The sequence below is a fragment of the Sabethes cyaneus genome, chromosome 3 (genome assembly GCF_943734655.1).
Source record: "Sabethes cyaneus chromosome 3, idSabCyanKW18_F2, whole genome shotgun sequence".
In the NCBI taxonomy this organism is placed as follows: Eukaryota; Metazoa; Arthropoda; class Insecta; order Diptera; family Culicidae; genus Sabethes; species Sabethes cyaneus.
The window spans coordinates 64,027,141-64,042,065 of NC_071355.1; the positions used below are offsets into that span (position 1 = coordinate 64,027,141).

The following is a 14,925-nucleotide window of genomic DNA, read 5'->3' on the forward strand; positions in this document are numbered from 1 at the left end:
TAAAACATATCAAAAGACTTGTTCTTCAGCATCTTTTAGTAGCGATTTTTCCATTTGATTCTATTATCATATTGTTACATAAGGCAATTACAAATATTTAAAAAAGTTTTTGTCCTTCCGGTGTTGGCCAACTGAAGAGGGAGATTTTTTTAATCGAGTAAAAAAAATTGCTTTTTTAGTATCTTTACTTAAAGTTTAAACGTGAAAACTGAATCTATTCTTGCTTTTTATATACAGTAATGTTTCGATTTTTTCAGCCCCATGTTGAATTTTGGGCTGACAAAATAGGAAAACTGACAAAACCGGGAAATTTTTTTTTCGATTTTTTTTTTCAAAATTCAAGACTTCAGACCTTGCAATATCGAAGACTTCTACTAAAAATTAAATTTTAAACTTCAATTGGTCAACCGAAGGCTCAAAGAACCGGGCACAGCACACTGGTCCAGAACCTTTTTTGGTGCGCATTAGCTTTGAGCGGGAAAACTTGGTTTTAGGTTTATGGAACCTTTGGAAGAGTTACTTGAAATTTAAAATTCTATTGTCCAACGCAATTCAAATTTTGATTAATCCCCCTAAAAGTGCAATAAAAAATTTATTTTTCTTCAGTTTCAATATAACACATTAATATGTTCTGCAAAGTTTTACAGCATATTATTACAAGAAATTTTGCTGTAAACAGTAACCTTTTATCTCTTCAGCGAAGATAGAAAAATCCTATTAAAAATTAATTCCGTTAAAGTGGTCCAACACCGGAGGGACAAAAACTTTTTAAAATATTTGTAATGGCCTTACTACCACGTTTTATGTTAAATTTTATACTGCCTTTCCGTTTCACTTTCGATTTAGTGTTTTGCTATACTTTCAGGTTTTATTCACGTTTTTATTCTTCTTTTGGTTTGATGTCTCTTCGAGTTTCTTGCATTGTGTTCTTCGTCTTCTTGCTTTTAATGTCTTTTTGTGTTTTATCCGGTTTCACTGTGTTACGATTTGCCGCCTTTCTTGTATGGTTTTTTGTTCTAGCCTTTTTAATGGTTGATCTGTCTTTCTAATTTCAGTTTTCACTGCTTCTTCGGTTCCGTTCTTTGTATTTTTCTGTCTTCTATCTATTTTTATTTGAGTATTTTCCATTTTTCCTCCCTGTTTATATTTTTCATATTACATTTTCAATTTTCTTTTTCTTCCATTTTTCTTTATCTTAGGGGTAAAAAAATAATTTGTAGGATAAGAGTTAATTTTTTTTATAAAATCAATTGTCCGTGGGCTTTACACTCTGATAAACTCGAAAAATGAGGGTACGAGTTGAGTTAATGCTTCTAGCACGAAACAGAAATGGAAATTCAAACAACGGAATTTCCGAAAGTCGTCCAAAAAAAATTTTTTTTTTCGTTTTTGTCTTTTTCCCGTAGATTTTTGCATGGAAAATAATAAGGTATATATTGAAAGCAAGAACTGATTTTGGTTTCACGTTTTAACTTTAAATAAAAATGCTTAAAATCCATTTTTTTGTTCGATTAAAAAATTCACTTTGTTTTTTTTTGCCTTCCATTCAGTGGCCCAACACCGGAAGGCCAAAAATTTTATAAAATATTTGTAATGGCCTTAAAAACTTCGTTTTCTTCGATATTTTGTCAATTCGTATACCGTGATTCAGCTGTTTTTTTTTGTTCTATTTGATTTGTTGTATATCCGTTTCTCACTTTTCTCGGTCACAGATTTTTCTAATTGTCTGATTTATCTGCTGGTTTGTTAACTTCACCATAATTTCTATTTGCGGTTTTTCCTTCTTTTGATGCTTGTGGCAGATTTAATTTTTTTTTCTCTTATGCGTTCCGTTTGTTTTCCTTTGTGCTACCTGTTTTTTTATATTTTTCAGGTTATTTTTAGTTTTTTTTTTATTTTGATGATTTGCTTTTCAAGTTCTGGTTTTTTGTTTTCTTTTCTCATTTTTTCTCTTCGTCGCATCTTCATCATATTGCTTTTCTTCTAGTTTTGGTTCTGTTCTTCTTTTTAATTTTGATTTTATTCTGTTGTTTTATTTTGTCTTCATGGTTTTTAAAGCATTTTTTGGTTTATTTTATTTCTATTTGATCGCGATATTTGTTTAGTTGTTTAATTTAACAGAAATTTTTTATGTATATTCCATCAAAATTTCTTTTTATGGTTTTTCCATGTTCCGATATTTTTTTTTTATTTTTTCGTTATTTTGTGATCTACTTCTTCTGGGTTTGCATCTTTCCTACATTTTTGATTTGTTTCAATTTCTTGATTGTCCTGTTATTTGAGTATGGCCATTTTTATTTCTTTTCTTCTCTATTTTTTCCATGCTTCAAGATTGTTACAGTTTTTTTCTATTTCATCCCATCTTCATCATTTTTGCTAGTTTTTGTCCCGGTCTGTTCTGCTACTTCTCTTTTATTTCTACTTTGTTTTGAATTAATTTTCTTTGTCGTTTTCTTTCCGTTTCCTCCGACTTTATAGATCATCTATAGATCATCTGTTTAACTCTGTTTTCCATGTGTTAGCTTGCTATATTTTTTAAAACTTTTTGTTATATATTATTGAACTATATTTTTTTCTGATCTCTCTTACTTTCATTGTATTTTTTATTCATTTATTTATTCATTACACTTTTGGAGTTTTATCGTTATTTTTTTAAATTTCTTCACATAAATTTTATTTCATTTCATTTGTTTCAATATTGCCATTTCTTCGTTTTGTTTAAATATATAAATGTATATGCTGTTTTTTCCTGATTTTTATTATTGATTTTTTTCTATTGTTTCAGTTTTCATCTGGTTTTATTTTTATATATTTAATTCTTCTGTATTTCTGATTAATTTATTATTTCAGTTTACCCATTTTCATTTTCCTTCATTTTTTACCGTTCTTTTCAGTTTTTTATCCTGTTCCTTATTTACATTTATGTTTTTTCAAGTCACTAAAATACAATAAAATCCCCCCTGGCACCACCTTATCGGTACTCTGTAAACAGTTATCTGTCAGTTAACAGGTATTGTCTGTTGACAGTTTTTCAAAATTTTCATTTCTTTTGCATTCCTTATTTTATTTTTCAATAATTCGGTTTATTTATTTTTTTGTTATTTCTGATTTCTGACGTCTGATTTTGATTTCTAATTTCTAATTTCTGATTTTTGCTTTTTGATTTCTGATTTCTGATGTCTGCTTTCTGATTTCTAATTTCTGATTTTTGATTTTTGATTTCTGATTTCTGATTTCTGATTTTTGCTTTTTGATTTCTGTTTTCTGATTTCTGATTTCTGATTTCTAATTTCTGATTTCTGATTTCTGATTTCTGATTTCTGATTTCTGATTTCTGATTTCTGATTTCTGATTTCTGATTTCTGATTTCTGATTTCTGATTTCTGATTTCTGATTTCTGATTTCTGATTTCTGATTTCTGATTTCTGATTTCTGATTTCTGATTTCTGATTTCTGATTTCTGATTTCTGATTTCTGATTTCTGATTTCTGATTTCTGATTTCCGATTACTGATTTTCGATTACTGAAGCGCGATTTATTTAGGAAGTTTAGGTTCCTAATTTATTATTTTTTATTTCTGGTTGCCTTTTCTAAGTTTGGAGTTTTTTTATAGTTGCGATTACATTATGATAACTTTCAATCTCGTTAGTCACTTGGTGCATACACATTATGCTTGGCTTGAAATATGTTTTTGGTATTAAAAACTAAAATATTTTGGAAATGTTACGACTGTTTTAAATCTTTGAACTATGCGTAAACATAAAACGAAACAACGGCTTCAAAACAGCAACCAAATTGCGAAAACCTACCGCCTGCAAAAGAAAAGGCCGACTCAAGCGAATTGGCGCTGGTCGGTGCCGTGCCCGTGAACGATGCTGCATAATGATGATGATGATGCTGCTGGTGGCCACTTCCGCTGCCACTGTGGCCACTACCGAACGGGGACGGCGAAGCCGACGAAAGAGACGATGAAGAAGTGTGCGTGCTATGGCTTCCGGCAAAAGTGCGCTGTTTTGGCGAGCAGTCGCGCGATGGCGTCGCCATTATTAACGTAACGTTTGTAACGATTGAGTTCTGCAACTGGCCGGCCAGCAATGCAATGGAGCAAACTTTTCTCACCGACTCACTACGGTAGCGCAGCGCAGTTGCGAGAGAGCGGTGGCGATTGGAGCAAAAACGAAAGCAAGCGATAAAATAGTTAGCCTAAGCTACTGTGTAAGCTGTGCGCGTACGTACCAAGCTTTTTTTCTGCTAAAGCTTAGCGCTTTTTGCTTTAGCCGTAAATGGGAGTTTCAAGCAAGCTTTTAATCAAGGGGAAAAAGCACTAATGTAGTCTTGGTTTTGCAGTTCTTTTCCTGAAAATAATGGACAGTTAAAGCAAACTAAACTCGTTCGAAAATTTTTAGGGCTAAGCTTTCATTGCGATGCTGCAAAGATTACAAGTACAGTAAAAAAAAAGAGTATTTCATTTTCTCTACAACCGAGTTCGAAGAGTGGGAGGGTCGTGAAGTAAAATTTGTGCATGTGTCTAGATACTGTTTAAGGTCTTGTGAGTATTAATTCGCAAATATCAAGGATTCCCAATAGATTCATGGATTTCTTGTGAATTAAACAAAAATAGACTGAGAAACAAAATGATTTCACCAATCAAGAATAAAAACTGCACGTAACTTCATAAAGCAGAACTGTCAAAATGCAAATTTAAAATCTTAAAAAGATCTAATAAAAACTGTACAAAACGTTTTCCAATAATGTGACAATTTGGACACTGCGATTGCAACATCAGCAGCAAAAGAATAAAACTATAGAAGTGGGCGAAATTGCTTACGATAAAAGTGCAACCAGCTCGAATGTCACTTTTTACAAGACAAGAAAAAACAGGATAAATGGACTAACTAGCTGAACGTCCTTGGAACTGAAGCAGATATATGCTAGATGCGTTTCTCGAAACCGTATTGAGCAGTCAAAGCTTTTAGGGTGGATGATAAACTAAGAAAAAAGAAGTCAGCAAAAGTTTTCTGGCTCGTGACATGCACTGTGCAAAACTGGAATCCAATATATTAGTTGTTAGGTTGACCCTTTAAGTTGGTTCAATTGAAATAGTGTGGAAATGTTTTCATAGTGCACACCCCAACGGAAGTTTTCCGGTGGAGAGAAAATGCAACAACGAAAATACCTATAGCTTTTTTACGTTCACAAAACTCTTGTTGCAGCCAGTGAGGACAAACGAAAAACGGGCAAAACTTTATTGAATAATGCCGACGGTACATTAGTTAGAAAGCAAAAACAGAATGCAAGCGGAAAATCGGAAAATGTGAGAGAACCTACATTGGACTGGCTCCCGGCGGATTATCTCCGATTGTTTGTGCTGTGCTGGTGGTGTATAATGCCGAGTTTTTTTTTTTTTGTTATTGGAGGGGGAGGGTGTCGGTGTCGGTGGATTGTGATGACCCTGTCTGGTGAACGGGGACGACTTTGTGTGTCGCCACGAAGCAATTCGGTTGTCTGTTGCTTCGCCAAAAAGTCTCTACGCTACGACTACGAGTGCAGCTCCGCAGGATGGGATGAGATGTTTGTGCTTTTGCCAAACTAATTGTGGAAATGCGTTTCGTTCTGTGCGGTATGTGTGTGAGTGTCGTTGGTTCAATTGTCGAACCACTTTTTTTAATTTTAGAGGAACTTTTTCTTTAAATTGGTTTGAGCAGTTTAGAAAATAATGATTTTCTTCTTGGACACAACATTTAAAAAACTGTCAAAAACCACTCCATGATATATAGTTTAACATCACAATTTTAAAAAATAACAAAAAAATGTCAGTAGCCAATTCAACACGGACCTGAAAGTAAAAGAGGCGAGAGAAAATGCTTAGCGAATTTTGAAAACGCTCCAGATTTGAACGGACATCGTAAATTGCGAACACAGAGAAAAAGAACCAAAATCGTTTGAACAATCAATAACTGTGCTTATTTACAGTGTAAATCTCGGTGTTTAAAAAAAATCAAAATGAAGAAACAAAATTTAATGCAGTCCAGCAAAACTCAACTGTTACAAAAACAAACTGTGCAAAATGAAAGACAATTTTCCTACGTAAAACATCAACTCAAGCAGCATCAACAGAGCTTCAATAATAATCGGCCTCGACTGGGTCCCGAGTGCCTCTTGCCGTTATGGGTGTCAGTCGGTAGTGTTTGCATGCTTTGTTCTCTCCATCACAATGGCTTATATCATCCAGAATAAAATACACTTTGGCGCAAAATACTCTTGCTGTGTGAAGTGCGAATATTCGCACAAACCACAGAGTCCTTCTGTGTGCTTCGAGGCGGTGCATGAGCTCGGGTAGTGAAAACCCAGGGAATGGGGCGCTTCGTTGGCCACCGAGTGCGTGTGTACATAATTTTCGCATCATACAAAGCGCCTGGAATAACAATGGTCTGATAGTGTGGCGAGGGAAAAAAATATCGGTAGGTACCGTTTCCTCTAACGAGGAAACTGTGAGATGCGAGGCTTTCGGTTGCTGGGTTGGGGTGCACGTGTGATGATGGCAGCAGCTGCTGCCAGGTTGATGAAATATTGTGTATTGAATAAGTTACTAAGAAAAAGGACTGATTTAGGAGTGGTTGAAAGCAGAAGAGACATTTTGAGTTTCGTTGTTTGAGCAATGGGAATGTGATGTTCAATTTTTGATTTTTAATTTTGACAAAATAAATGTAGAAATATACCCGCAGGAATAACCCTCACGATAGAGGCCTTCAACCACGGGAATGACACTTCCAGTACCAACCTGTACATAAAAAACGTAGCCAACATAGAGCGGGCCCAAGCTGACAGCTTCATAGATGGGCTCAAGCTGACAACCGAGTCGGATGTGTAAATTGTTAAATTTTGTTAGTTTTAGTTTGATTTGAGCCAAGGTTTTAGCATCACATAGCCAATATCAGGCAGGCAGTTGATGCGAAACACATGAAACTGTGAAAATGGTTAGTTAAATTCGTTTCGTGAAATCGCTTTGCGTTTGCCGCCTTTTTCATGTGAGCATCGAAAATGTGACGTCATATCAACCCCCTGCCTTCAACCAGTTTATGAAACTCTGAAAATTCATTCCCATAGGAATAAAATCTAATAACATGCTATTCAACGATCCAGAAATTTACCAATATGTTTTGTTTAATTTCGAAACAACCGTACCAGAAACTCAATCAACATCCTTTCCCAAAAGGATTATGACCGAACTGAACTGAAGTTGTGTGTGCTGTACTGGAATGGAAATGTGTGGGCCGTGGTGTAAGCGTGTCGCCCTAGTCTACAATCGCTAGCGGCGTGCGGTGTTGATATTCTCTCACATTTTCTAAAACGCAAGAGATTAGCCTCTACGTATTTCCTGACACTGACCTCGGAGGTTACGAGTCGAATTGAGCAGAACAGCCGCTACGGGGTAGGATCAATAACACAAAACCCGGAAAGCGTGCTTTTTCCGCGCGTGTGAATTCAGCACATTTAAATATGTATACGAACTAATCTAATTATTCCAGGCACATTCCTGCATTGTCGCATTAAATAACAAAACGAGTGTAGCATCTACGGATTATCACAAATAACACGCAAGGGGTGTAAAAAGAAAAAGGATTTTAAATTCTGCAGCATGCTATCCGGTTGGAATCAAAGTTAATCTTTAAACTCAACATCGATGAAGTTTTGTGCTGTTTCGGCTTACCTGGAATGAGAAAAAATAAGATTCCAAGATTAGTGCTGAATAATTTTAGTTGACTAAACAAAAATGTTTTTATTTCATAATAATATTTTTATCTTTACTGAAAGAACTAAGACGTATTTATGCCACCTGCAATGTATTTGCTACCGAATTGACGTACGAAAGTGAATGCTTTCAGACCAGTATCTTAACCGGCTAGATATTGGGATTCTTTAAACGATCAACCCCAAAGTTCAGCAGATCCATGACGATTCCAAACACGGATCACTCTCTCACTGTCAATCTTAATTACCCAAATAGAAATATACACGTAGTAGTTCAATTTGTAATTACTTTCATTTGCAAACTAGATCAATCGGGACAATAACGCGCAGGCCTTCTTGAGTGTATCATTACAAAAAATAATGCATGTTTAATGTGAAAATTCGGTTACACGAAACTAAGTCCAATATTTCCACGGATCAACTGGCTTCTTCCCAGGTGGATCAGCAACCAGCAATCAGCAATCAGCAAGTTTTTTCTTCTGTTTTCACTATCTGAACGAACAAAATGACCAACTCGAAAGGTTATCGTCGTGGTACGAGGGACATGTTCTCTCGTCCCTTCCGCAAGCATGGAACCATCCCGCTGTCTACTTACCTTAAAGTATACAAAGCCGGCGACTACGTGGATATTAAGGGACATGGCGCTGTTCACAAGGGCATGCCCTACAAGGCATACCATGGCAAAACTGGCCGAGTGTACAACGTAACCAAACACGCGCTGGGAGTGATTGTCAACAAGCGCGTTCGGGGCAAGATTCTTGCCAAGCGCATCAACGTCCGTGTGGAACACGTTAACCCATCCCGTTACCGCGAAGATTTCCTGCGTCGGATAAAGGAAAACGATAAGGTCCGTCATGAAGTTAAGACCAAGAACCCGAAGGCCAAGATTTGCTTGAAGCGAAAACCGGCCCCTCCCCGCGGTGAACAAGTGATCGTGAATCCTCCAGAACCGGTGTTCCTGGCACCTATTCCATACGAATTCATTGCGTAATGCTATTTTGGCCTAGCTAATAGGTAAACCTAATAAGTTATTTTAATTTTTTTTTTCGTTTTAGCTTATGAAGCATCTCCTGCTATATAGTAAAAACTTTGGCCAAAACGAGTCTTAATACTGCACATGGATACCAGAATGAAAAATTAAATTAACTATTAGAAGCACTTATGGAACCTCAAAGGACGCTACTATATTCCATACGAAGGACTGCTGGTGAGATTGTTCTATTTTTACCATATATACCACATTTCATATTAATATCATATTATTAACAGTATTATTATTGATATCATAAATGTGGAAGGTTGGATGATGGAGTGGATTACCAACCTGAATCCTTAAGGTCTGAAGCAAATATGGCACTTCTCAGTTCAAAACAAACAAATCATCACGTGGGTTAATGTTGGTACAGCGAAATTGATTATTACATGGAAGGATCCTAGGCTGGTAAATGGCTAGGTAATGCGTACCATCGGTGCCTTGTGCACTGGGCATAAAATAGACCCCACAGTGGTTCACAGCCTCTTACCTAGCAACTCCTACCCCAACCTCCTCGTGGTACCAGCCGGGATACGAGCAACCTCGGGTGGAGATCGGGTAACCAACCCCGGTGGAAACCAAGGTCGTATGCTGACAGGGGGGGAGGGCTCCTTCGAGCTACGTTGGCCCTCCGGCGATACTGTGGGGTTGGTTGCGGGCTTTGCAAGCCTGAACCACTAAAAAAAACCAAAGCAATGGACTCCGTAAGTAATGGAAGGATCCTAATGCTGGAAGGCGACTCTTATAACCCCGGAATGCGCACAAGTGCCTCTGCTTGTGAGTCCGCCCAATCCCTTTTGGTCCTTCTGTAACAGCATTAGTCTGAAATTCATTTGATAATCAAATTTGGATCTACTATAATTCTACCCACATACACACTTAACAAAAAGCACCGAATTCGGTAAAATTTTACCGAAATCTAATCAGCTGAACGTTCGGTAAAAATTTCGATGGTGCCAATCGACGTTTACAGATCATTAATAATGTTTGGTGCAAAAAAAAAACTCGAACTTTCGAGTTCGAAAACAGACACTGAGGAAGCCTGCAAGTCGTAGGCGAAATACGTATCTGTCGTGAATAAAATACACATAGTAGAATTAAAATTGGATAAGTTTCCTTATTTTTTATTTTTAGGTTTCGTATTCTACTAAGACACTCCAAAAACTTCAGTCAAACAAATGTTGTTTGAGCATTGGGCATGTATATTACATAGTTAAGATAGTTATAGTTATTACAAAGTATACTGACAGTCAGACTAAATTTGCTTCGTGGTGGAGCTGGCGTTACGAACAAAGTATCGAGCCTAGTTGCTTGATTGTTTTCATCATGGCTGCTGCTGGTCCGGTCCGAACAAAATACCACGTCCTCCTTCGCGTAAAATTTCAGTAACTTCCGACAGGCACACTTCATATTCTATACCTCCTCCTTCACCGAAGGAAAGAATAGTGGCTTGAGCATTCGTCAGCCATAGCAGGACCTTCTTCAGGAACTTGGTGTGGGAAATATATTTCTGGCTTTAGTTTTCGAAAGGTCTCATAACCCATGCAAAAGGGTTGATTATGTGACCTTTTGAAAACTAAAGTCAGATTTGACGTTATCGCTTACTTCCTTGGTAAAGGTTAAGTAAACGGTCCTCTGCCAATCGTTGTCGTTCAACGTCAAGTAGGTCTGGTCATCCATTTTGACCACTTCGCCGGGAAGATGTTTTGCACTAATACCTTTAGCCGCTCCTGTAGGGTGATTGCCTGTTGCTTAGACACGACCGGCCTCGACTGACGCTTCCGCATGAAAATATCAGTATTGGTCGGGTGCCACTTCACCATTTAGCTGGTTGCTCCTACCTCCCGGCCCAAGGTGTGGAACAATGAGGCCACCTTACTCTCGGTCTTTCTTTTCAACTACTGCTGCACTTGACTGTTGGGCAGCGCTCGGAACCAGCCTTCCTCTCGACGTTCTCGCCTTTCTTCAGAAGGGAGGGGATGTTGTAAATGTCGTATCGGTTATATCCGGCGCACACGAATTACTTCACAATGTCTAACTTCATTGCTCCGTGGTGGAACTGGCATTACGAACAAAGTTTCGAGCGTAGTTGGTAATGAGCGCTCTTTTTGCTACCAACGGGGTAGTAGCCCCATAGCGCCGTAAATACAAAAAATAGAACTATACTTTCTTTAACAATAATGTAGACAATAATTAACTCTACAGTTGCCTTTTTCACTACTTTTTTCGAATTCTGTTTCGTTGAGGCGCTGCAGTCAAATGAGCATCTACTAAGCAAAAAACCGAGAATGAAGCCTGCCGACAGTGCATTGTTTTACACCTCCGGGAATAAAATAAATCATACAATGGTTCTCAGCCTCTTATTCTAACCTCTGATTGGTACCAGCTGGAATAACGCATACATTAAAAACGGTCTGATTTTAGCGATATTTCATGCTAGTACCCTGCCATCTGGTGATGAATCCACCTATGCATTGCCAATCATAGCAACCCTGTAGTGTACGGAAAAAATTGACACCGCTATCAGTTGAGCAGTGGTTGAGAAAATCCCGAAGAGTGGCGTCCAAATCCACTTAGGCGACTTCAATGCAAACTCAAACAACGCGGACCTTAAACGCGTTATGGGACGCCATGGCCTAGGGGAGATGAGCGAAAACGGGGAGCTGTTTACAGAATTCTGTGGTAATGAAAACATGATCATTGCTGGATCGCTCTTTCCCCATAGACCAGTACATAAAGTCACGTGGGTTTCCCGCGACGGCCGAACAAAACACCAAATCAACCACATCTGTATTAGCCGAAAATGGCGAAGGAGCCTTCGTGATGTACGCAACAAACGCAGCGCTGATATTACATCTAATCATCCTTTTGTTATCGCTGAGCTACGTTTGCACGTCGCAGGTGTCCAACGACGGGTGAAGAAAGTTGGGTGACGTTACGACGTCCGCCGATTGGAGAATACTGAGGTGAAACTGAAAAGGGTCTTTGTCGAACAACTTGAATCTCGAGCCTAGGAGTTGCCACCTGGTGGAACCGTCGAGAACAATGGACCGGCATCAAGAAAGCCTTCATCACGCCTTGTGGCGAAACCCTCGGCAAAGCGCGCAGCGGGCGGAGGTCGTAGATTTTGAGTGAAACTTGGAAGAAGATCAACGAGCGGAGAGAGGTGATATCCGGGATTGAGCGAGCGCAAACCAGATCGGCTAAAGGCCCAGACACAATGCATACGGATTTTACTACGTTGCGGCAATTTGACAGTTTTTCCATGGGTTTTCTATCAAATTTCCGCAACGTAGTAAAATCCGTATGCATTGTGTCTGGGCCTTAAGACAGCTGCCTGTCAACGATACGCCGAACTGAAGAAGGCTGCTAAATGAGCTTGTAGGCGGGACAAGAGAACCCGGACTAACTCCATAGTCGAACAAGGCGAAACCGCCGACGCCAATGGTGACATCCATTTGTTGTACGATATTTCTCGCCGCCTTAGTGGTGCCAGGATGAATACAAAAATGCCGCTAAAGGACAGAACTGGTCAACTACTGACTGACCGAACAATATGAACAACTCTTCCGAGTTTAAAATGTCAGAAACCAACAAAACCAGCAGCATATGACGCCTACAGTGCGTCGAATTAATCGCGTCAACTCGAAGGCGCCATCGCTGGATGAAATTGTAGCAGCCATCAAGAGTATGAAATCCAATAGAGCGCCAGGGATAGACTGTATTTCAGCCGAAATACTCAACGCTGATCCATCTTTGTCAGCCCAGATGATGCATCAGCTTTTCAGCAATATATGGGAAACCGCACCTTTTCCGGTGGACTGGATGCAGGGCATATTGGTCAAAGTCCCTAAGAAAGGAGACCTAACTGAATGCGGTAACTGGCGTGGCATGACGTTTCTCTGTATTACTCTCAAAGTACTCTGTAAGGTAACCCTCAACCGGATCCAGAAGAAGATCGACGCTACTCTCCGGTGGCAGCAAGCAGGATTCCGTGCTGGCCGATCATGTGTATATCATATCACAACGGTCCGCATTGTATTGGAGCAGATCAACGAATGCCAGAACTCTCTTCTGCTGGTGTTCATTGACTTCGAAAAGGCGTTCGACCGACTCAACCACGAAAACATCTGAGGCGAACTTGGGCATAAAGAAGTTCCAGATCAGCTAGGCCATCTCATCGAGGTGCGGTACGACCTGCTGCCGTGAGACAGGGCTGCATTTTATCACCGCTTCTGTTTCTCATCGTTATGGATAAGATATTAGTTGGAGCAATTGAGAGTAGGTCAAATCGAAGATTGCCTTGGAACCCTCTAACCCTTGGATGGAGCAGCTAAATGACCTCGACCTAATCTACGACATTGTCTTACTCGCACAATGCCGAAACGATATGCAGAGCAAGTTAGATGACCTCTCCGAGAGCTCCCAGACAGCAGGTCTTACAGTCAATGTAGCAAAAACTAAGTCTATGGTAGTGAACACTGACAATTCCACATAAGTAAGTAAGTGGAGTTCGTCGGCAAGACTAGAGGTTTGTGCTGTATACCTTGAAACCCCCCACCACGAAAACCAATAGTTTGGGAGAAAATTCGGACTGGAACATCCGGAATAGACCCATGTGTCGAAAATAGGGTATGGATGGGGAGATTCGGGACGTGGAACTGCCATTCTCTCCATTTCATCAGGCACGTGGAACGACTGATATGACAATGAAAGAAGGAGGGTGGCGGCTGAGGAGAACCTGTCCAAAATGTATTTCGATAAGAACGGCAATATCTTGACGGACGAACGTAAGGTACGAGAAAGACGGAGGTATCGCATTGATGAACACCAAAATGGCGCCCAGGCAAAGAAAAATGAATGCGGAGAAAGCAATTTTCATAGTGTGTCAAACGGCGAAGAGTTGCCAGTCCCAACGACAGACTCCCAGTTTAAGAGGCCATCAATCAGTTAAAGAAATTAATTGGGAAAGATGAAATCGGAGCGGGGCTTATTAAGACCAGCTCGGAAAAGCTAACCATTTATTTGCACAGGCTAATTGTTAGAATTTAGGATACAGAATAGCGAAAGAGTGGAAGAATGAGGTTATTCGCCCGATCTACAAGAAAGGCGGCAACCTTGACTGTGGGAACGATGAGTGCCAAAAATGATTTTCAGCGGCGTACAGGAAAACGAAGTATGACGGCGGAAGATTAACCATGAACTCACCCAGCTATACAGTCAATATAGTATTCAAAAGATAGATAAAGCTGGACGAATACAGTGGGCAGGGCACGTTGTCGGAATGCCGGATAGCTGCTCCGCTAAGATGGGTTTTCTTCAAATCAAATCAAATTGGATCGGTAAGAACAAGAGAACCACTTAAGCAAGACGGTTAGAACAGGTACAACGAGAGCTGACGATGAATACACAATGTTCAAAGAATTCGAGCAGGCAGACAACAACCGATTTAATTTGTTTGAAATTTTGTTCATCAGGCTATGTCCTACAACGGGAAGCCAAATTATTTCAACTGCAAGTTCAATCCACGTCAATGTCAAACTCAAATTAGTAAAACTTCAAATCCACATTTGTCCAGCTTTAAGTCGTGCCGAATTCAAATAAATTTTTTTACCGCATTTTAATTCCAATTCTTTGTGCGATATAAAATAGAATTTCATGTTCATTTTCAAGCCTAATTTCATGTCCAATTTCATCCCCATTTAAGTTCAATTTCTAACCTAATTTCAAGTAAAATTTAAAGTTTAATTTTATGTCCAATTGCAAAGAAAACTATAAGTTCAAAAGTAAGATGCGCTCCGAGCTCCTAATTGCGTAAGAATAGGTTCGCTATTCTACGTGTACATAACTTTTTCTAGGATCAAAATATGCTTTTCAAAAACCGTTGCCCCATCTACTGTTTATTAATGTCCTAATATAGCATAATAATATAAGTGTAGCAATCTGAAATTCCGTAGCTTTTAGCAGTAATGCAAGTCAATAATTAAACAAGTAGCCCGAAGAATTTTAACAAATATGTATTAACCACCACATTTGATCCATTTAATTTCACGTCTATCGCCGATAAAAAGAATCGCGAACTACCGGTTTCTGTTTGCTTTATCGAGAAAAAATGTAGGTACGGAAAGAAAATCCAATTT

General features: G+C 39.0%; 2 protein-coding genes across 2 annotated transcripts in view; one reads left to right on the forward strand and one right to left on the reverse strand.

Moving 5' to 3' along the window:
* LOC128742004 (nuclear receptor coactivator 7) overlaps positions 1-14,925 on the reverse strand; it is a 464,218-nt gene that overhangs the window by 367,805 nt on the left and 81,488 nt on the right. The window lies entirely within an intron of this gene.
* On the forward strand, positions 8,229-8,743 carry LOC128742005 (60S ribosomal protein L21-like). Its single transcript, XM_053838177.1, has one exon. It carries the CDS (start codon positions 8,258-8,260, stop codon positions 8,741-8,743), a length of 486 nt encoding a protein of 161 aa, XP_053694152.1. The 5' UTR covers positions 8,229-8,257.